Source organism: Coregonus clupeaformis, chromosome 23 (assembly GCF_020615455.1).
Source record: "Coregonus clupeaformis isolate EN_2021a chromosome 23, ASM2061545v1, whole genome shotgun sequence".
NCBI classification, from domain to species: domain Eukaryota; kingdom Metazoa; phylum Chordata; class Actinopteri; order Salmoniformes; family Salmonidae; genus Coregonus; species Coregonus clupeaformis.
In genome coordinates, this window is record NC_059214.1 from 45,498,670 (window position 1) to 45,522,604 (window position 23,935).

A 23,935-nucleotide genomic window follows, 5' to 3' on the forward strand; every position below is an offset into this window, starting at 1 on the left:
TCGTGGTCATCCTACGCGCCCTGCTCCGCATCCTCCTGGTCGCCCCCGAGGCCGGGCGGCGCACGGCTGGAGCCGCGTCAAGGGGGGTACTGTCACGGTTTTCGCGAGGCGGCCCCTCCTCCTTGTTCGGGCAGGTTTCGGCGGTCGTCGTCTCCGGAGTACTAGCTGCCACCGTTCTATGTTTCTTGTTTGATTGGTTTTGTCTGTTTGTCACACCTGTTTTGTGTTATGTCTCATTAAGCACCCTATTTAGTTCCTTGTTGTTAGTTAGGTGTTGTGTGTAATTGTTCCTTGTCGTGTTGCTGCGCTACCTGTATTTTGGTGCGCTATTTTGTAGCTTACCTCCTTGTTTGTATTTTAGGAGAAGATTACGCACTTGTTTAGTGCGCCCGTTTGTGTACGCCTGTGCGCGCTTTTCTCGCCTTCGGGCTGGTTTGTTGGATTATTTTGTGTGATCTACTAAAGTATTTTGTTGGACTTTACTTCTGCGTCCTGCGCCTGATTCCACACCACACCTACCTACAGCAACTCTTGACAGTTACTGTAACTAATTAACTAACTAACTAACCCTCCTCTGTTCCACCGCTTTCACATATCTCTGACGGAGTTCCTGTAACTAACTAACTAACTCTCCTCTGTTCCACCCCTCTCACATGTCTATGGCAGAGTTCCTGTAACTAACTAACTAACTCTCCTCTGTTCCACCCCTTTCACATCTCTCTGCCAGAGTTCCTGAACTCTCTGATGCTCTCCTGTCTGGGTCATCTGTTGATATGCTATCATTATCAATCATCAATCATTATCATTATCAATCAATGCCACATCTGAGTTCTATTTGAATGAAGAATTTAAAAATGGTAGTAACATATATAGCTTGTGTTTCCATTTGTGTTATTTAGGGCTGTTGCACAGTTATAAACCTTCCTGCCATTTTCTCTCCCACAGGGTGGTTTCTCCATCTCTGTGATTATGACCTGAGGTAGTGCCAGGAGACCACAGTGGATATCTCTCCCACAGGGTGGTTTCTCCATCTCTGTGATTATGACCTGAGGTAGTGCCAGGAGACCACAGTGGATATCTCTCCCACAGGGTGGTTTCTCCATCTCTGTGATTATGACCTGAGGTAGTGCCAGGAGACCACAGTGGATATCTCTCCCACAGGGTGGTTTCTCCATCTCTGTGATTATGACCTGAGGTAGTGCCAGGAGACCACAGTGGATATCTCTCCCACAGGGTGGTTTCTCCATCTCTGTGATTATGACCTGAGGTAGTGCCAGGAGACCACAGTGGATATCTCTCCCACAGGGTGGTTTCTCCATCTCTGTGATTATGACCTGAGGTAGTGCCAGGAGACCACAGTGGATATCTCTCCCACAGGGTGGTTTCTCCATCTCTGTGATTATGACCTGAGGTAGTGCCAGGAGACCACAGTGGATATCTCTCCCACAGGGTGGTTTCTCCATCTCTGTGATTATGACCTGAGGTAGTGCCAGGAGACCACAGTGGATATCTCTCCCACAGGGTGGTTTCTCCATCTCTGTGATTATGACCCTGAGGTAGTGCCAGGAGACCACAGTGGATATCTCTCCCACAGGGTGGTTTCTCCATCTCTGTGATTATGACCTGAGGTAGTGCCAGGAGACCACAGTGGATATCTCTCCCACAGGGTGGTTTCTCCATCTCTGTGATTATGACCTGAGGTAGTGCCAGGAGACCACAGTGGATATCTCTCCCACAGGGTGGTTTCTCCATCTCTGTGATTATGACCTGAGGTAGTGCCAGGAGACCACAGTGGATATCTCTCCCACAGGGTGGTTTCTCCATCGCTGTGATTATGACCTGAGGTAGTGCCAGGAGACCACAGTGGAAATCTCTCCCACAGGGTGGTTTCTCCATCTCTGTGATTATGACCTGAGGTAGTGCCAGGAGACCACAGTGGATATCTCTCCCACCAAACACACTAAGACTCTATGACACCTATGGAACTGGAGTCCATGGCCTAGCTCCAATGAACACACTAGCATACCACTTAGAATGCATGCCCAATACATTACTCCATTTTAAGTGATATGCAAGTGTGGATAGGGCTATTGGAACGGTCTCTCTCTTTCTAAAATGTTCCTCCTCTCCCCTGTGTCTACCTATAAAATACACACCAAGTGCCTTTTTCGGTTTACATGATCAATCATGTAGTTTGGTCTGACCAGCCCATGCTGTTGTTTGGGGGTCCTTGCTAATTATGTGTATTTGAGGACATTCTTATATCACTTGGACCTGAATGGTTAATGGTGGATCCGAAAGTTAGTTTGGTCATTTTGGGTAACATCTATGAGCTGTACTTTTAACGTGTGTCTGTTCTTAACCTGTTTTTTAAACATATGCATATTCATTAAAAGTGTACATATCATTTAGAACTCTCAGATTTTCTTGAAATGGATTGTTCTTGTCAATTTGTGAAAGTACATGGCGCTAGCTAGTGGACATTGAAATTCGTTCACTTTATAATAATCCTAAAATATTATAATTATATGGTATTTTAGATTAGATTGTAGCCAAAATACAATCCCTAGGCTTTAACGTATCATAATTTAATACCCTTAATAATTGAATTATTTAATTATTTGAACTGGTGGTTTGACTGGTGGATTTGATCCGTTTAAATTGTCAAGTCTGTTGTCTGTAATGGCTTTTTCGTTAAATGTCGGACACCAGTGAGACTAGCTGTCGCCATTTGGCATCGGCTAATGTAGATCCTAATAAATCAACAACAAAAAACGTTATTTAATTTTTTTGTCCTAGAGGATCTGAATAAACTTTACCTTTTCCGTAGATGAAGGGTTAAAATCCTTGCGTTAGGACTGGAGGATAGTAAACGTTGGACAGAGGACAGCAGTGGTCGCTCGCAAGCAGTACTAGCTAGTATTCCATAGCCTCCGAGTGTAGGTAGCCTACGTTACGAACTGACAGTGACACAGCTGTGAGCTCCCATCCACGCTCCAGAATAATATGACATTTGGATAATTCTCCTTCAACGCCAGCCACGTCGGTACAGTAAGTATTATAACATGTTTCGTTGCCATAATATATCAATTCATTAACTCTGTAAAGAAATACGTACTTTATGTCACAAACTGTATGTATTTATCCTATTCAAATAGGCTACAGAATAGTCACCCGCAGATAAATTACCTTCTCGGGTTTTATGAGCTTGCCACTACCATATGGTCCACTTTCATCAAGGGGAACTGAACAGTCTAGACATTGATCTCAATTTGCAAATGCTCTATTTCAATAAAGGACATTCATGAAAATGTGAAAGTAAAATGAGCAATAAAGACTATATTAGACTTGTAGTACATAGCCAACATAGATCATTACTTCATTTCACCCCCGACTCTTCGTTAGATTTTTTGTTGTTGAATGAAATAAATATCCGCATGAGTTCCCGCAGGGATCGGATTAAAATCTATCTATAATCGGCCTTAATCTCGATATGTGCGGTCCTCATCTGGGTTCTGCAATGAAGAGAATATAATCCCACGGAAAATACTGCAAATCTTTGAATGACAGATGAGAGTAATCTTTGACTTTGATCAGGGAGAGAGAGCAGGGACAGTGACGGTTTACATGACTTTTCTCTGCTCCTCGACAGGTCAATGGATGGGGGATCATGTTCTTTCTGCATCTCTCAGTAGCCTACCGTCTCTCAGTAGCCTACAGTCTCTCAGCAGCCTACCGTCTCTCAGTAGCCTACCGTTTCTCAGTAGCCTACCATCTCTCAGTAGCCTACAGTCTCTCAGTAGCCTACAGTCTCTCAGTAGCCTACCATCTCTCAGTAGCCTACCGTCTCTCAGTAGCCTACAGTCTCTCAGTAGCCTACAGTCTCTCAGTAGCCTACAGTCTCTCAGTAGCCTACCATCTCTCAGTAGCCTACCGTCTCTCAGTAGACTACAGTCTCTCAGTAGCCTACCGTCTCTCAGTAGCCTACCGTCTCTCAGTACCCTACCGTCTCTCAGTAGCCTACAGTCTCTCAGTAGCCTACAGTCTCTCAGTAGCCTACAGTCTCTCAGTAGCCTACCGTCTCTCAGTAGCCTACAGTTTCTCAGTAGCCTACCGTTTCTCAGTAGCCTACCGTCTCTCAGTAGCCTACCGTCTCTCAGTAGCCTACAGTTTCTCAGTAGCCTACAGTCTCTCAGTAGCCTACCGTCTCTCAGTAGCCTACCGTCTCTCAGTAGCCTACAGTCTCTCAGTACCCTACAGTCTCTCAGAAAATATATGGCCTAGATCAGTTGCAAAATAGGTCATTCTATATTAAGTGATTTATGATCACAATGGCAGATTTGCTTCATTCATATGATCTACTACCAAGATGTGGCCCACCCCACCCACCATGGTGTTGTTCATTTTCTTTCTGACAGACAATACACCTAAATGCTCAGTAAATCAAATGGAGGAAATTAGAAAAGTATGTTACTAGATGTCAGATCCAGTATTAGCAGTTCATTGGGATGATACAGTAGACTGTGGAGTGATGGACGATGATACAGTAGACTGTGGAGTGATGGACGATGATACAGTGGACTGTGGAGTGATGGACGATGATACAGTGGACTGTGGAGTGATGGACGATGATACAGTAGACTGTGGAGTGATGGACGATGATACAGTAGACTGTGGAGTGATGGACGATGATACAGTGGACTGTGGAGTGATGGACGATGATACAGTGGACTGTGGAGTGATGGACGATGATAGATCTGGGTCTGGGAAGTGGTCCAAATATCACAGCTGAGAGTTCATCCTGGTGGGAGCAGAGAGACAGAGGGATTTACACACCATATGACTCTGGACAACGCAGATCGGAGAAGGCTGGTGGGAGGGGCTAAAGGAGGACGGGCTGGATTGGAATAAATGGAACGGAGTCAAAAATGTGGTTTCCATATGTGTAATGTGTTTGATACCGTTCCATTAATTCCATTCCAGCCATTACAATTAGCCTGTCCTCCAATAGGTCCTCCCACCAGCCTCCTCTGACGCAGATGTAGTGTAAGTTATATTCCTGGACCAAGCTGTTCACCAAACCATCCAGAAACCATCCAGAGACAGAGAATAGCTAGGTAATAATAGAGAATACATCTCCTCTCCTCTCCTCTCCTCTCCTCTCCTCTCCTCTCCTCTCCTCTCCTCTCCTCTCCTCTCCTCTCCTCTCCTCCCAACACACTGATATGGCCTGTGCTTACTGTAACAGTAACTGACACACTAGAGAGAACTTGACCAAACAGTTTTATCACGTCCAAAAGATCACACATGCAAAAGCTCTGAGTGACTGATGCATGGACACGCAAATTCCCATCACCTCTATTTATTGTCCCAGCTATGACAACAGTTTCAGACGGTTAAATCTCCCACAGGCTCCATTGGAGTTCATTAAAATGTGCCACACCTATAAAAGCTATATCAATAGCCCCTGGGAAATTAGGTGCTTCAGGTGTTGATGACGCTAGCGCAGTGAACTTCCAACTCAGCTGAAAGCTTCTCATTGTTAACTGTCCATATCCATACACACACACACCTCTTCGACACACACCCCTGTGTCTGAGTGCATTGTGATCTAGTGGTGGTATTGTGTAAATGATTCCATCAGCCTGTCCTCTTTCCAACTATCTCACACTCCACCTGAGCGCTAAGACTTTTACCTTGACCTAGTCGTGAAGGAGGGGTGAGAACACACTCCTTCTCCATAGGTACCTGGATGAATCACTGTTTACAACTTATAGCAGATAGACAAATGGAACACCAACAGATGGGGAATGAGAAATATATGAAGTTAACATACGCACGCACACATGCACGCAAGCATGCATGAACGCACACCCACAAACACACACACACCTTTTCAACACACACCCCTGAGTGCACTGTGGTCTAGTGGTGGGAATGTGTAAATGATTCCTTCAGCAGTAGTGCCTGCCCTCTTTCCAACTGCAGCTTTATTTTTTTCTCTCTGTCCTCGTTTCTGGGCCTAAAATCAGGTTAGCCTTTCATAAGGAGCTTAGCGCAGTGGGCCACAGTGTGCTACTAAAGTAATAGAGTCTCTGTCTGCTCTCTCTCTCTCTCTCTCTCTCTCTCTCTCTCTCTCTCTCTCTCTCTCTCTCTCTCTCTCTCTCTCTCTCTCCTTTCACTATGTCCTTATTGTTGCTCTCTCCCTTTCTCCCTCCCTCCCTCCATCTGCAGATGTGAAGGACAGCAGTCTGAGTTTTTTAAGAAAGGACAAAGCCTCCGCTGAGAGGGGGACACACAACGCCCCGAGAGAGAGAAGAGAAGGAGGAGGGAGAGAGGGGGAGAGGGAGGGAGGGATAGCTACAGTGCAGTATGTGCGTCTGGTAGTACTGGGTAAGTAAACACAGGAATGTTAGTCCTTGGGGAGAATTGGTTTAGCAACGCAGCATTATTTCAAGTATAAGAACCTTTAGATGGAGGTGCATTATACAAAGGATTTATATTTGAAAACGGGCTTTTAGACTATGATGTCACAGCATATTGATTTTGGGTTACTGTGTCTAATTGACATGCAACGATATGTACACTGTACAGTATGTAGAACATTACATACATAATTTGTGTAAATACTGTGTCTGCGTTTAGCCTATATTATGTGTGTGTGCGTGTGTGTCTGTGTGCTTATTCGATCAATGTGTGATAACAGTGTTTGTTTATACACTGTGTCTCAGCAAAGTTTTGTGTCGCTGGGCCTGGTACATTGGAAATTGGTGATTCATCTGTTGTTGTGGGATTATGGGGCTGTGAAATCGTACAGGGATCTCTATGCAATGTCAATAATCCTGCAGATTATCACCTGTTTCTGGTGCTGCTTTCCTCTGGCTCATTAGAAGTCACTCTAATGGTTTCTTTAGACACCATTTTCTCTCAGGGGCCTTGTGGTACAGATATAGGATCTAATGTAATTTGATCACCCAGAAATGCAAATTTGTAGTGTATTCAAGGTTTAAAAAGGTTAGTCATTTCCACTTAAAAATGTCAGACTTCATTTGCCCTAACTAGAAATGTATCAACCCCTACAAAAATGTCAATTAATTATAATACACACAATAATTCACATTTCCTGTTGTTGCAGGATTATTTTCCTGCTGTGAGAAACTGGTCAAATTAAGATCCTGACCTGTATAGCTAGTTGTTCCACTCTATTTTACACAGTGTATGCAGGCAGCAGCTGTTACAGTGGAGGTGTTCATTGTTTTCCTGTCTGTCTTGAATAGCAACCCATTCCCTAAAGCAGGGCTCTTCAACCCTGTTCCTGGAGAGCTACCGTCCTGTAGGTTTTAGCTCCAACCCTAATCTAGCGCACCATATTCTAATAATTAGCTGGTTGATAAACTGAATCAGGTTAGTTACAACTGGGGTTGAAGTGAAAACCTACAGAAGAAAAGCTCTCCAGGAACAGGGTTGAAGACCCCTGCCCTAAAGGATATTAAGGGTGTTATTTGGGACACATCTCCTAGGACTATGCAACAGTGTGTTTTTAGACTTGTCCCATAGATCAATTCAACTCATGAAGACTCTTTAAGTCTCAATGGGGACTCAGGAGCAGGCTGAACTTTGCATGTTGCTCCACAGCCTCATGCTATCTGTCTTATCAGCCTCTAGCCATCGACCAGCAGCTCACACTGTAGACTTCAATACTTCACCGCAGAGACAGATTATATGACTGTAATGACCACAGAAAGGGTGTGCTACCTGGTGTGTGTGTGTGTGTGTGTGTGTGTGTTTGTTTGTGTGCGTTCATGCATACGTGCATGCACGTGTGCGTGCGTACATTAAATTAATAGATTTCTCATTCCCCATCTGTTGGTGTTCCATTTGTCTATTTGCTATAAATTGTAAACAGTGATTCATCCAGGTACCTATGGAGAAGGAGTATGTTCTCACCACACCTTCACAACTAGGTCAAGGTAAAAGTCTTAGTGCCAATAAACCTTTGCGCCCAGGTGGTGTGAGATAGTGTTCTGTTCAGGTGTGTGTTATCAGACTCATACATGTGCAGCGGAGAAGCGTGTTCACAGAGACTAAAGCATGATCAGAGAGTATTGGGTTTGATCATTCACTCCATGGTAGAAAGGACATTCTGTTAGTTACAACATATCAGCATCTCTCTTTCTCATCTGACTGCTGGCTTCTCTCGCTAACTGCTTTCATCTGTTGGTCTGTCTGTCTCTCTTGTTTATTGTTTTATCTATTCATCCCTTTCTTTCTCTCTCTTTATTCCTCCTGCAGTTGTTGACAGGAAGGAGTGATGGAGTCTTTCCCAGGAGATGGGGAGGGCAGCGCTGATGACCTTATAGGAGGTAGGACACCCTGGAAAATGTGCATGATGTTTAGAGACCATGTAAAAGCTGAGTTATTATACAGTAAGTGTATCTCTGTCAATCATCTATTAGTGGGTTAGAGTGGGTTAGAGTGGGTTAGAGTGTGAGAAGAGTGTGTATCTAACTAGGCACATGTTGGTGTGTGTTGGAGTGTATCTGTATCGGTCACATTATAAATCTGTGTTAGAGTGGGTGAGTCAGAGTGTTAGAGAATTTGTTTGTATCTGTAGCAGTAGAAGCCTGTATGAGTATGAATAAGAATGCATCTGGGTCTTTCTATAAACTAGGGTACCAGTGAGGATTTCCTGCACTGGACAACTTGTTACCAGCTGTTGATAAGTCATTGATAATAATCTGCCAATTTTGTTCATGTCATTACATTAAGATATAAGGGGGGATCATAGCTATATGCAATGAAATTCAGGAGTTGATTTAAAACCTATGTTTAACCCTTTATCATGGTTGGTGTCTTGACAGATGTCCAAAATCGTGTAACTTAAAACATTACTTTTCTGTCCTTGCATTTATGGCAGTGTAAGTTGCCTTTTTATCATATATTAAGTGTTAATCAGTTAAATTAGACATTGAATTTGAACCCGGTAAGAATCCTTGATCTAGCTGTCAGACAGTTTTTTTGTATCGAGATCTCAGAAATAAAGTGTAACTACATAACATTTCGTGTCTCCTTATGTTATATGCTGTAAACAATTTTAATGGGCACACAAATCCAAAATAATGTATGCATTGCAAAATCGCATGCTTCTAACCTACAGTCACCTTACCTTGATACTTAAAACCTAAATCGATACTGTCATTAACATGGTTCTTCAATAATTATGCGCATTTGTAGTCAAGCTGATTAGTTACCCCATAATATTTTCACACATCATCTGATCCAGGAAGGAATTTTCCGAATGACAGTCAAGTGACAAACAGCTGTTGTAAACGCGCATGTGATGCAACAACAGCCCAAGTGCTGGAAAAAAGGTGTTCGGGAGGAATGTCCAGAATACAGTTGTGCCTGGATCCACGTTGGATCTAATATCCCTAGCGAATTGATGTTGATCATATGTTGTTGTCTGCTTGATTTACAGCAAGGTCTCGTTAGATTTAACAGAGAAAGCATCAAGGTAATGAGTTCATGTTTTTATATGTTTTTGAGCCTGGAATTGGACACAGAGTCTATTGCGCAACAGCCAACGCTATTCCTATTATTATTCTGGATATAATGACAACAAATTACATAGTCTAGTGGGCTTATTCAGAATATAATCTGGTAATGAAATAGCATGACAAATACATTTAGTTTTCCATGTTAGACGTGCAATTTTAAACAAAATACAAGGGGCTTGAAGTAGCCTAAGTGAACGTGAACTTGAACTTGGAGCGCATAAATTCAACTACTGGAATAGGCCTACCTTTCCTCAATTTGATGCTTGAAAAGTTATTGTAATTATTGTAGCCAGTTGATAAGTTCTCCGGCTCCCTTACAATTATCTGTGATTTCATTTTTGATCCGTTTTTGTCAGAGATTTTCCTGCGGCTTCAATTGAAGGGTGTTGGGCTACTCTTTTGCGGTAAAACAACTTGCGGTTATTATGAGGACGACATTACATTTACATTTACATTTATGTCATTTAGCAGACGCTCTTATCCAGAGCGACTTACAAATCTGATGTTGGCTTCAACTTGGCTTTCCAAAAATAACGTTTGCAGTTCAATTCCCATGTACCAAATAAAAAATACAAGTTAAATGGGTTTCCATTGCATTTTCAACTCTACTGATGGTTTTCTCACAAAACAATGTTGCGGTATATAGCGTGTGCCCACTCTGGTATTGGCACGTGCGCTAGACTACAGCGCTATCTGCGCGCTGTTGGCTAGAGAGCACGTATAACCTACTTACATAATACATTTACATTACATTTTAGTCATTTAGCAGACGCTCTTATCCAGAGCGACTTACAGTTAGTGAGTGCATACATTATATATTTTTTTCCATACTGGCCCCCCGTGGGAATCGAACCCACAACCCTGGCGTTGCAAACGCCATGCTCTACCAATAATACGATTATTATTATAGACAAAAGAGCGAGATTATTTTTTATTTCTCAAACTGCAGCCAAGCATCGACTATCATGTCACCAGACTAAGACCCTCACCTTGCACTTTCCCCACCCTGTGAAGTTCACCATAATTTATTTCATCTGTAGCCTAATAAACTGCATGCTTTCCCGACGAGTCGTAGTGGGAGGACCAATATTACTTCGATATGATGGTTATTATACCAATATTTGCGCATAAAAGCGTTTACACCAAGATTTCTCGCATGATTCATTTTACCGACACAAAAAAATCCCACGTTTTGTCGACGTTTGGAAAGTTTAACGAAAAATGTGCTGCTTCAATTAGGCCTGTCATTACATTTTTTATTCAACATTTAGGCTACTTTACTCGCATAAAAAGGTTGGACGGAAACCTGGTTAGTGTCACACATTGGCCCCATTATTTATAGAAAGACCCATATGTGTGCGGGCTGTCATGACCTGTGTCCCCTAGGAAAGAGGAAGTCCAAACTGAAGACCTTGAAGATATATCTGTTTGGAGGGACCAGGAGAGAGACCAAATTCAGCCAGTCTGCTAGTGATGTCACTGAGGCGGAGGGGCTGGGCTCAGCGAAGAATCTGTAAGTCTGTGTGTATGTGGTGTGTGTGTGTGTGTGTGTGTGTCTGTGTGTGTGTGATTGTGCGTGTGTGCGTGCAGTGGTACTCAAATGTCATACTTAAGTAAAAGTAACGATACCTTAATAGAAAATGACTTAAATAAAAGTAAAAGTCACCCAGTAAAATTCTACTTGAGTAAAAGTATAAAAGTATCTGGTTTTAAATGTACTTAAGTACAGTGGTGGAAAAAGTACTTAAATGCCATACTTGAGTAAAAGCAAAAAGTAAAAGTAAATGCTATACATCAAATTCCTTAAATAGACTGCACAATTTTATTGTAGTTTTTATTTATTTACGGACAGACAGGGGCACACTCCAACACTCAGACATCATTTACAAATGCAGTATTTGTGTTTAGTGAGTCTGCCAGTTCAGAGGCAGTGGGGATGACAATATGTTGTATTGATAGGTGCATGAATTGGTCCATATTGCTGTCCTGACAGAGCATTCTAAATGTAACAAGTACTTTTTAGTGTCAGGGGAAATGTATGGGAGTAAAAAGTATATATTTTCTTCAGGAATGTAGTGGAGTAAAAGTAAAAGTAGTCAAAAATATACATAGTAAAGTAAAGTACAGATACCCCAAAAAACTACTTAAATAGTACTTTAAAGTATTTCTACTTAAGTACTTTACACCACTGTGTGTGTTTACAAATGTAGCATTGATTCCATGACATCCATATTCCCTCCTCTCTCCATCCATCCTCTACCAGGTGTTCAGGCATGTTGGGATCGCGAGCGTTGTCACATGACAGTATCTTCCTGGCCGACCAGGATCTGTCTAGTCCGGAGCAGCCCAGAGTTCTATCCCAGGAGAACGTCCAAGGCAGGATCAAAGAACTCCAGGTGAGTCTGCATTCCATGGTGAACCCTGAATCTAGAAACCTGCATATGCATTTAAAGGCCCAACCCACATTCAAAATGAGTCGCACGCCTCATAGTAAACCCCATAGACCAGGGTGTCAAACTCTAGGGCCTGCATTATTTATTCAACGAGGTCCGGAGGGCTGCACTGAAAATGTGTCATATTTTCTCGCAGTCAAAATTAGCAAAAAATAGTTATCTATCAATCGTTTTTGGAATTTTCGATACTCCCTGACTGTCTAGCTGTAATTCGGGTGATTAGCGAGCTGGACACAGTCAAGAAACTGTATAAATGGATGTCCATTATAATTTCTACATAGTTTCAATTTGGTTTTAGTCATTTATATACACTACCAGTCAAAAGTTTGGACACACCTACTCATTCAAGGGTTTTTCTTTATTTTTTAAATTTTTTTACATTACAGAATAATAGTGAAGATATCAAAACTATGAAATAACATATATGGAATCATGTAGTAACCAAAAAAGTGTTAAACAAATCAAAATATATTTTATATTTGAGATTCTTACATTTTACATTACATTTTAGTCATTTAGCAGATGCTCTTATCCAGTTCTTCAAATAGCCACCCTTTGCCTTTATGACAGCTGTGCACACTCTTGGCATTCTCTCAACCAGCTTCATGAGGTCGTCACCTGGAATGCATTTCAATTAACAGGTGGCCTTCTTAAAAGTTTATTTGTGGAATTTCTTTCCTTCTTAATGCGTTTGAGCCAATCAGTTGTGTTGTGACAAGGTAGGGGGGTATACAGAAGATAGCCCTATTTGGTAAAAGACCAAGTCAAGAACAGCTCAAATAAGCAAAGAGAAACGACAGTCCATCATTACTTTAAGACATGAAGGTCAGTCAATACGGAACATTTCAAGAACTTTGAAAGTTTCTTCAAGTGCAGTCGCAAAAACTATCAAGCGCTATGATGAAACTAGCTCTCATGAGGACCGCCACAGGAATAGAAGACCCAGAGTTACCTCTGCTGCAGAGGATAAGTTCATTAGAGTTACCAGCCTCAGAAATTACAGGCCAAAAAAATGCTTCACAGAGTTCAAGTCACATACACATCTCAACATCAACTGTTCAGAGGGGACTGTGTGAATCAGGCCTTCATGGTTGAATTGCTGCAAAGAAACCACTACTAAAGGGCACCAATAAGAAGAAGAGACCTGCTTGGGCCAAGAAACACGAGCAATGGACATTAAACCGGTGGAAATGTGTCCTTTGGTCTGGAGTCCAAATGTGAGATTTCTGGTTCCAACCGCCATGTCTTTGTGAGACGCGGTGTGGGTGAACGGATGATCTCTGCATGTGTATTTCCCACCGTAAAGCATGGTGGAGGAGGTGTTATGGTGTGTGGGTGCTTTGCTGGTGACACTGTCAGTGATTCATTTAGAATTCAAGGTACACTTAACCAGCATTGCTACCACAGCATTCTGCAGCAATACGCTATCCCATCTGGTTTGGGCTTAGTGGGACTATTTGTTTTTCAACAGGACAATGACCCAACACACCTCCAAGCTGTGTAAGGGCTATTTTACCAAAATGAGAGTAATGGAGTGCTGCATCAGATGACCTGGCCTCCACAATCCCTCGACCTCAACCCAATTGAGATGGTTTGGGATGAGTCGGACCACAGAGTGAAGGAAAAGCAGCCAACAAGTGCTCAGCATATGTGGGAACTCCTTCAAGACTGTTGGAAAAGCATTCCAGGTGAAGCTGGTTGAGAGAATGCCAAGAGTGTGCAAAGCTGTCATCAAAGGGTGGCTATTTGAAGAATCTCAAATATAAAATATATTTTGTTTTGCTTAACACTTTTTTGGTTACTACATGATACCATATGTGTTATTTCATAGTTTTGATGTCTTCACTATTATTCTACAATGTAGAAAATAGTAAAAATTAAGAAAAACCCTTGAATGAGTAGGTGTGTCCAAACCTTTGACTGGCACTTTATATACAGTGCATTCGGAAAGTATTCAAACCCTTTGATTTTTTCCACATTTTGTTACATTACAGTTTTATTCTAAAATTGATAAAATTGTTTTTTCACATCATCAATCTACACACAATACCACATAATGACAAAGCAAAAAACTTGTTTTTATAAATTTTTGCAAATGTATTAAAAATAAACATCTGAAATATCACATTTACATAAGTATTCAGACCCTTTACTCAGTACTTTGTTGAAGCACCTTTGGCAGCGATTACAGCCTTGCGTCTTCTTGGGTATGATGCTACAAGTTTGGCACACCTGTATCTGTATTTGGGGAGTATCTCCCATTCTTCTCTGCAGATCCTCTCATGCTCTGTCAGGTTGGATGGGGAGCGGCGCTGCACAGCTATTTTCATGTCTCTCTAGAGATGTTCGATCAGGTTCAAGTCCAGGCTCTGGCTGGGCCACTCAAGGACATTCAGAGACTTGTCCCGAAGCCATTCCTGCGTTGTCTTGGCTGTGTGCTTAGGGTCGTTGTCCTGTTAGAAGGTGAACCTTCGCCCCAGTCTGAGGTCCTGAGCGCTCTGGAGCAGGTTTTCATCAAGGATCTCTCTGTACTTTGCTCCGTTCATCTTTCCCTCGATCCTGACTAGTCTCCCAGTCCCTGCCGCTGAAAAACATCACCACTGCATGATGCTGCCACCACCATGCTTCACCGTAGGGATGGTGCTAGGTTTCCTCCAGACGTGACGCTTGGCATTCAGGCCAAAGAGTTCAATCTTGGTTTCATCAGACAAGAGAATCTTGTTTCTCATGTTCTGAGAGTCCTTTAGGTGCGTTTTGGCAAACTCCAAGTGGACTGTCATGTGCCTTTTACTGAGGAGTGGCTTCCGTCTGGCCACTGTACCATAAAGGCCTGATTGGTGGAGTGCTGCAGAGATGGTTGTCCTTCTGGAAGTTTCTCCCATCTCCACAGAGGAACTCTGGAGCTCTGTCAGAGTGACCATCAGGTTCTTAGTCACCTCCCTGACCAAGGCCCTTCTCCCCTGATTGCTCAGTTTGTCCGGGCGGCCAGCTCTAGGAAGAGTATTGGTGGTTCCAAACCTGCCTTTCCAAATCATGTCCAATCAATTGAATTTACCACAGGTGGACTCCAATCAAGTTGTAGAATCATCTCAAGGATGTTCTAAACAGGATGCACCTGAATTCAATTTCGAGTCTCATAGCAAAGGGTCTGAATACTTATCTAAATAAGGTATTTCTGTTTTTTATTTTTAATACATTTGCAAACATTTCTAAAAACCTCTTTTCGCTTTGTCATTATGGGGTATTTTGTGTAGATTGATAAGGATTTAGAATTGTTTTATCCATTTTAGAATAAGGCTGTAACATAACAAAATGTGGACAAAATTAAGGGGTCTGAATACTTTCCGAATGCATATATATATATAGTATCTCACAAAAGTGAGTACACCCCTCACAATTGTAAATATTTGAGTATATCTTTTCATGTGACAACACTGAAGAAATGACACTTTGCTACAATGTAAAGTAGTGAGTGTACAGCTTGCATAACAGTGTATATTTGCTGTCCCCTCAAAATAACTCAACACACAGCCATTAATGTCTAAACCGCTGGCAACAAAAGTGAGTACACCCCTAAGTGAAAATGTCCAAATTGGGCCCAAAGTGTCAATATTTTGTGTGGCCACCATCATTTTCCAGCACTGCCTTAACCCTCTTGGGCATGGAGTTCACCAGAGCTTCACAGGTTGCCACTGGAGTCCTCTTCCACTCCTCCATGACGACATCACGGAGCTGGTGGATGTTAGAGACCTTGCACTCCTCCACCTTCCGTTTGAGGATGCCCCACAGATGCTCAATAAGGTTTAGGTCTAGAGACATGCTTGTCTAGTCCATCACCTTTACCCTCAGCTTCTTTAGCAAGGCAGTGGTCGTCTTGGAGGTGTGTTTGGGGTCGTTATCATGTTTGAATACTGCCCTGCGGCCCAGTCTCCGAAGGGAGGGGATCATGCTCTGCTTCAGTATGTCACAGTACATGTTGGCATTCATGGTTCCCTCAATGAACTGTAGCTCCCCATTGCCGGCAGCACTCATGCAGCCCCAGACCATGACACTCCCACCACCATGCTTGACTGTAGGCAAGACACACTTGTCTTTGTACTCCTCACCTGGTTGCCGCCACACACGCTTGACACCATCTGAACCAAATAAGTTTATCTTGGTCTCATCAGACCACAGGACATGGTTCCAGTAATCCATGTCCTTATTCTGCTTGTCTTCAGAAAACTGTTTGCGGGCTTTCTTGTGCATCATCTTTAGAAGAGGCTTCCTTCTGGGACGACAGCCATGCAGACCAATTTGATGCAGTGTGCGGCGTATGGTCTGAGCACTGACAGGCTGACCCCACACCCCTTCAACCTCTGCAGCAATGCTGGCAGCACTCATACGTCTATTTCCCAAAGACAACCTCTGGATATGACGCTGAGCACGTGCACTCAACTTCTTTGGTCGACCATGGCGAGGCGTGTTCTGAGTGGAACCTGTCCTGTTAAACTCCTGTATGGTCTTGGCCACCGTGCTGCAGCTCAGTTTCAGGGTCTTGGCAATCTTCTTATAGCCCAGGCCATCTTTATGTAGAGCAACAATTCTTTTTTTCAGATCCTCAGAGAGTTCTTTGCCATGAGGTGCCATGTTGAACTTCCAGTGACCAGTATGAGGGAGTGTGAGAGCGATGACACCAAATTTGACACACCTGCTCCCCATTCACACCTGAGACCTTGTAACACTAACGAGTCACATGACACCGGGGAGGGAAAATGGCTAATTGGGCCCAATTTGGACATTTTCACTTAGGGGTGTACTCACTTTTGTTGCCAGCGGTTTAGACATGAATGGCTGTGTGTTGAGTTATTTTGAGGGGACAGCAAATTTACACTGTTATGCAAGCTGTACACTCACTACTTTACATTGTAGCAAAGTGTCATTTCTTCAGTGTTGTCACATGAAAAGATCTACTCAAATATTTACAAAAATATGAGGGGTGTACTCACTTTTGTGAGATACTGTATATATATACCATAGACCCTCATACTTCTGTGTAAATCAGGAATTGATGTCAATGGGTTACCAAACAGATCTCAAGCTAGGTTTCTACATGATTTCTGATTGGCCAGATGAAGCTGCTGCAGCAGAACATGCATCTAGGCCCGCCCCCACTGGTTCTGCCAATTAAACATCCCGAGGACCTGGGGGGCAGCTCAGAGGACAATGGTCTGCCCCACAGCCCCCCCAAAATCTCCATAGGCAACAACAGAGCCCCCAGGGGGGTATCTTACAAGGTGAGCCCATCACCCACCTGTATCCTCAGGCACTCTCTCCATCCTCTCTCCAACCTCTCTCCATCCTCTCTCCATCCTCTCTCCATCCTCTCTCCATCCTCTCTCCAACCTCTCTCCATCCTCTCTCCATCCTCTCTCCATCCTCTCTCCATCCTCTCTCCATCCTCTCTCCATCCTCTCTCCATCCTCTCTCCATCCTCTCTCCATCCTCTCTCCATCCTCTCTCCATCCTCTCTCCATCCTCTCTCCAACCTCCACCCTCAACAAATTCCATACCCTTCCTTAACAAACCCTCCATAACTCCATTTTCTCTCAATGAATCAGTATGTAACTGTCTGTTTATATTCCAGCAGTGCAAATACAGTAGTTGAACATTTCATTCCTCATCAGCCATTGTGTATCACCCAAACCCTTCCCTGTTCCTCCACAGTTCCCTGCCCCTCCCAGGCACCATAGCTCTCTGAGTTTAGCAGGAACAGGAAGTGAGGAGGAAGTGCAGGTAATACCTCTTCCTGTTTGCGTGTCACTCACTATATCACTTGATATCAACTATGAGTCGTCATAGATTGAGATGTTTATCCTGTGTTTTATTTGTTCATAGGCCTCCTCCCAACCCTCGTCCCGACCCCTCTCCCCCTTGCCCAAACCTCCTCTTACCAGCTCCGTGCCTCCCACCCCATCTGCCCCCCACTCTGCCATCTCCCCTGCCCCCCCTGCCTTGGACTTCAGCACCCCAGCCCAGTTCACCCCCTGCCTGGATAACTCTGCCGCCCGCCACCGCATGTCCATCAAGCCCAGGAACCAGAGAGCCAGAGCCAAGAACAAAATGCTGAACATGGTGAGTCCTGCCTGGGCATACCAACACCACATGGGGCTCTGCCTCTGGTTCTCACACATACAGAGGAAGGCTCAGGAAATATCAAAATAGTAACTGGATACACTATTGCTCTATGATCTCTCTCTCTCTCTCTCTCTCTCTCTCTCTCTCTCTCTCTCTCTCTCTCTCTCTCTCTCTCTCTCTCTCTCTCTCTCTCTCTCTCTCTCTCTCTCTCTCTCTCTCTCTCTCTCTCTCTCTCTCTCTCTCTCTCTCTCTCTCTTCAATTCAATGGGCTTTATTGGCATGGGAAACATATGTTTACATTGCCAAAGCAAGTGAAATAGATAATAAACAAAAGTGAAATAAACAATTAAAAATTAACAGTAAACATTACACTCACAAAAGTTCCAAAATAATAGACATTTCAAATGTCATATTATGTCTATATACAGTGTTGTAAAGATGTGCAAATAGTTAAAGTAAAAAATAAATAAACATAAATATGGGTTGTATTTACAATGCTGTTTGTTCTTCACTGGTTGCCCTTTTCTTGTGGCAACAGGTCACAAATATTGCTGCTGTGATGGCACACTGTGGTATTTCACCCAATAGTTATGGGATTTTATCAAAATTGGATTTGTTTTCGAATTCTTTGTGGGTCTGTGTAATCTGAGGGAAATATGTGTCTCTAATATGGTCATACATTTGGCAGAAAGTTAGGAAGTGCAGCTCAGTTTCCTTCCACCTCATTTTGTGGGCAGTGTGCACATAGCCTGTCTTCTCTTGAGAGCCAGGTCTGCCTACGGCGGCCTTTCTCAATAGCAAGGCTCTGCTCACTGAGTCTGTACATAGTCAAAGCTTTCCTTAATTTTGGGTCAGTCACAGTGGTCAGGTATTCTGCCACTGTGTACTCTCTGTTTAGGGCCAAATAGCATTCTAGTTTGCTCAGTTTTTTTGTTAATTCTTTCCAGTGTGTCAAGTAATTCTCTATTTGGTTGGGTCTAATTGTGTTGCTGTTGTTGTCCTGGGGCTCTGTGGGTCAGTCCCCCCAGCTTACTTAGGGGACTCTTCTGCAAGTTCATCTCTCTGTAGGTGATAGCTTTGTTATGGAAGGTTTGGGAATCGCTTCCTTTTAGGTGGTTGTAGAATTTATTGCCTCTTTTCTGGATTTTGATAATTAGCGGGTATCGGCCTAATTCTGCTCTGCATGCATTATTTGGTGTTTTACGTTGTACACTGAGGATATTTTTGCAGAATTCTGCATGCAGAATCTCAATTTGGTGTTTGTCCCATTTAGTGAATTCTTGGTTGGTGAGTGGACCCCATACCTCACAACATAAAGGGCAATGGGTTCTATAACTGACTCAAGCATTTTTAGCCAGATCCTAATTAGTATGTCGAATTTTATGTTCCTTTTGATGGCATAGAAGGCCCTTCTTGCCTTGTCTCTCAGATCGTTCACAGCTTTGTGGAAGTTACCTGTGGCGCTGATGTTTAGGCCGAGGTATGTATAGTTTTTTGTGTGCTCTAGGGCAACAGTGTCTAGATGGAATTTGTATTTGTGGTCCTGGTAACTGGACCTTTTTTGGAACACCATTATTTTTGTCTTACTGAGATTTACTGTCAGGGCCCAGGTCTGACAGAATCTGTGCAGAAGATCTAGGTGCTGCTGTAGGCCCTCATTGGTTGGTGACAGAAGCATCAGATCATCAGCAAACAGTAGACATCTGACTTCAGATTCTCTCTCTCTCTAGACTGAGTCGAGACCACGCTCAGAGAGTCTCAACAACTTCGACCGACCCTTGACCGAGAAGGAGGAAGAGGAAGGGCCAGCCATTACAGGAGGAAGAACACGTTTACGCTGTCACTCTACCCTGATCCTAAAGGCGCAACAAGGGGGGTCGACCACCCCCACTGCACCCCCAGAGCTGACACCCCTAAAGTCGGGTTCCAGAGAGGCTGTGGGGTGCCCAAAAACCTCCACCCCCACCCTCCCCTGTAAGCCCTCCCCACAGGAGCAGCCCCATCCTGGGGTTCCAGTCGTCTCCCCTGCCCCTGTGACCCGCCAGCTACCTGGAGCTAAACAACCACAGCCCTCATCTGTGACCACAGTCCAGGACCTGAGATACACTCCACAACAGCAGACCCTTAAACAGTCCCTGGGAGACCCCAAGCCCCCAGACCCATCCCAAACCAAGAGGGACGTCCTGAGCAAGAGTGGGGTGCCGGATTCTACCCCCAGCACCGAGGGTAGCCCCAAAGACGAACCAGTCCCGGCCGCCAGGCCCGCAGCTAGCCTAGCCTCAGTGGTGACTCTCAGAACGTCCTCTCTGAGGAGGAAGACAGAGGCTAGGGCTGGTGGTCAGAGTACCACAGAGCCACTTGCTGGCCAGGAGGACCCAGGTCAGGCAGAGCCAATGTCCACTGGAGGAGCTCCGAAGCCAGGCTCCAGGCCTTTTCTCTTCTCCATCAACTTTGCCAAGGAGCGGGAAACATCCAGGATGGGAAATGGTGGTTTCTTGGGAGTAGTGGAGCAGGCTGGGGCTGGGGTGAAGAGGGTGGGGAGGGAGGAGGGGACAGAGGCGAAGTTGACCTCCTCAAATGCCTGCCAGAAGGGGCAGGAGCAGCAGGGGGGCAGGCGGAAGGGGGACAAGCCCAAAGAAGAGGAGTTGACTGCCATCGATATGGGGGGGAAAGTCTCGGAAGGGGAGGAGGTAGAGGAGGAGAGCGGGGAGGGAGTGGAGGAAGCAGTGGAAGCAAAGGAGGAGAAGGAGGAAGAGGGGAAAATGGCGTTCGGCGTGAACCTTCGCTCCATCTCTCTGAGGGTCCAGGCGGAGGCAGCCACCAGCCAATCAGATCTCAAGATTAAGCGTCACAGTGCGGAAGTGGATGCTCTCCCTCTTGCCACTTACACCCCCTCCTCAAAACCCACCGGGCTTGAGGGACTACGGGACACCCCTCCAACCAGGGCTAACTCCACACCCAAAAAGCGCTATACAAACAACTGGGATGCCCCCACAACACTGTCTTCATCCAGCGGGAGAGCTTGCTCCCTCAGAGAAGCAGGTGAGACCCACTCTCTGAAAAGGCTGAATATTCACCCATGTGGGTAAATAAATAATATAATATACTTTAAGTCATACATTCACTGGATAGGGATGTCAGTGCTGGACTTTGTCCCCAGCTACACTTCTACAGAATATACAATCTCTATGTTATCAGGGCCGTTAACCAATGAAGGAGAATAAGAATAACAGGCTACACCAGGATGATAAAGACTGTTATTGTGCTCGTTAAAACACCAGAGCTGTTTCATCATGTGAATGTGTCTAACCCCCTGTTTCCTCCCTCAGATACAGCAACCCCAGCCCAGCCTACCCCCTCACCTCTCACTAAAGAGGCGCAAACCACCCCAGCTACCCCTAAGGAGGACCAAACCATCCCTGTCCCACCCATAGAAGCCCAGACTACCTCCTCAGCCCCTCAGGACCACCCGACTGCCCCCAAGGCGGCACCCCAGGCTGCCGTATCCTGGATGAGCATGGCATGGGGGAAGACCAGGGGCCTCCAGCAGCTCTTCACCAGCAGTCTACCCAGAGAGTTCACCGGCATGCAGTCCCCAACTCAACCGCAGGCTCAGACCACAACGCAACCACAGACACCGTCACTGGCTAAGATTGTGACGCAAACTCAGAGACAGAATGCAGCACAACCACAAACACAGCTGACAACACCACCACAGGCTCAGACCACAACACAACCACAATCACAGACCACGATGCAACCCCTGACTGCTAAACTTCTGCAGTCACAGATGGCAGCACAACCACCACAGACGGCAGCACAACCACCACAGACGGCAGCACAAGCCCCCACACAGACCACAAAACTACCAGTGACACAGACCACCAAAACACCACAGACACAGAACGCAACACAACCACAGACAACGACACAACCAACTGCCACTCAACCGCTAGCACAATCTACCCTACGCGCCGTGTCTCAGGTGACCTCACAGTCCAGCCGACGAGCAAACCAGCCCACCCTGTGCTCAACTCCACAGACCCAAGCCCAAGCAACACTACGGATCGCCCCAATGGGTGCCACTTCCACTCAGCCACCGGCCCCGTCTACCCTCTCTTCAAGCCCACGCTCCACACCCAGCCAGCCCCCTTGGAGCGCACAAGGTCTCAACCCTATCCCCCAGCCCAAACCAGCCTCAGATCCAACAACAACCCCAGCCCCAGTCCAAGCACTAGGGAGAGGTGAGAGGACCCCTGGCCTCCAGGGGAATAGTGAGGGGGCGGCTGTGTCAACAGAGAAGAGGGTGGACCGGGACAGGCCAGGGACTTTGGGAGGGACGGCAGCCTTTCTGGAGAAACGGGCAGAGTGGACTCCTCCTGCTGGGAGCAAGGTAACATCCCCTCGCTCTCTCTCACATCATCTGAGAACAGCGGTGTCAATCAAATAGAGTTTCAGTTCATCTCACTCCTCCCCCATACAGGTAGAGCTCAGGAGAACCAGGACCCCATCTGAGTCTCAGCCCACGGCTGAATTGGCTGCTCCTTCCAAAGCCACACCTACTCACAGAGACGCTAAAGATGCTAAACTCGACAGGAGGCCAGGTAGAGAGATGTTAAATAAATTGGACGGGTTGAAATAATGACTGAATTATATGTTATAGTAACCATTAAGATAGTATCCTATTAATTTCTATGGTCATCATAACAGCCTCTCTATGTCTTCCCCTCTTAGAATCGAGTCCAACCATAGTGACAGGCAGACTTGCAGACCGAGAGGACAAATGGCTAAGGAAGAACATGCCAACGTCACCGTCTCCTTCATCATCACCTTCGTCATCATCCCCCTTGCAGACCATCTCTGACAGTGGGGGTCAGCCATCTTGGATGGAACTGGCCAAGAGGAAGTCAATGGCCTGGAATGACAAGACCATGGACTGATAGAATGAGAAAGAAAGAAAGAAAGAAAGAAAGAAAGAAAGAAAGAAAGAAAGAAAGAAAGAAAGAAAGAAAGAAAGAAAGAAAGAAGGGGAGGGGGAGGGGGGGAGGGGGGAGGGGGAGGGGGGGAGGGGTATGTATATAGAGATAGAGATAAAAAGAGAGGGGGGGGAGTTCCTTATTTGAATGCACTTATTGCTAATTGCTCTGGACAAGAGCTCAATTGTAAGTTGTGAGAGTGACAGAGGGAGAGAAACATCAACAATGATAGTGATAGGAATGTAGAGAGAGTGAAAGTCAAAGTGAGATTTTGAGTTCATTAAAGTGGAATTTAATTGACCTTGGAAGCAACAGCTATTGGCAAGCTGTAAAACCTGCTTCCCTTGAATGGCCAGACAATGTTTGTATTTTATGTTTGTGTATGGGATAACTATGAAGCTGACTGGTTTCCTGTCAATAAATGTGTATGTTTTCTGTCTCTCAGAGTTTTGATCCAAACATATTTTTGTCCCAAATTCTGGGCTTATGTTGGAGATGGAAAAAACATTATTGATATTTTGTTTGAATTGTCGATTAATTATTTACAGTATTATGAATGTAATAAATGTTTATGTATTGGTATGTTTTCTGTCAATAAGACATGATCTGTCATTGTATTTTTGCTGACTATACAAACAGAGCATTCAAAGTACCCTGGCCATGACCCCACTCTCCAAGGGTGGGATATGCAACAACAAAAACATTTCTCCAATATTTCCAATTGGACAAATATAAGCACACACCAAATTATTATTATCTAAGGATTTCATTTCAAAAATATTTTTGTTGTTCAAAGCCAAAGTACAACTTCAGAAAGCTGCACAGAAATATA

The 23,935-nt window shown here is 44.6% G+C and overlaps 1 protein-coding gene across 6 annotated transcripts; it reads left to right on the forward strand.

The window, feature by feature from the left end:
• Positions 1 to 2,824: 2,824 nt before the first annotated feature.
• Positions 2,825 to 23,133, forward strand: cracdla (cracd like a). 6 transcript variants are annotated; one of them, XM_041843900.1, is made up of 12 exons: positions 2,825 to 3,051; positions 6,235 to 6,393; positions 8,293 to 8,363; positions 10,944 to 11,070; positions 11,821 to 11,953; positions 17,122 to 17,286; positions 17,717 to 17,785; positions 17,888 to 18,124; positions 19,858 to 21,169; positions 21,457 to 22,520; positions 22,611 to 22,731; positions 22,862 to 23,133. In XM_041843900.1, the coding sequence occupies exons 3-12, from the start codon at positions 8,312 to 8,314 to the stop codon at positions 23,065 to 23,067; spliced, it is 3,486 nt and encodes a 1,161-aa protein (XP_041699834.1). In that variant the 5' UTR covers positions 2,825 to 3,051; positions 6,235 to 6,393; positions 8,293 to 8,311; the 3' UTR covers positions 23,068 to 23,133. The 6 variants fall into 6 exon arrangements, with proteins under 6 accessions (XP_041699834.1, XP_041699839.1, XP_041699836.1 ...); XM_041843901.2 differs by lacking the exon at positions 2,825 to 3,051 and adding an exon at positions 4,991 to 5,117; XM_041843905.1 differs by lacking the exon at positions 17,717 to 17,785.
• The last annotated feature ends 802 nt before the right edge of the window (positions 23,134 to 23,935 follow it).

Bases quoted from the DNA above. Each gene is read 5' to 3' on its own strand.
- cracdla (XM_041843900.1), top strand. From the start codon at position 8,312: ATGGAGTCTTTCCCAGGAGATGGGGAGGGCAGCGCTGATGACCTTATA. The intron at 17,786-17,887 runs GTAATACCTCTT...ATTTGTTCATAG, and splicing joins GAAGTGAGGAGGAAGTGCAG to GCCTCCTCCCAACCCTCGTC. The intron at 22,732-22,861 runs GTAGAGAGATGT...TTCCCCTCTTAG, and splicing joins TAAACTCGACAGGAGGCCAG to AATCGAGTCCAACCATAGTG.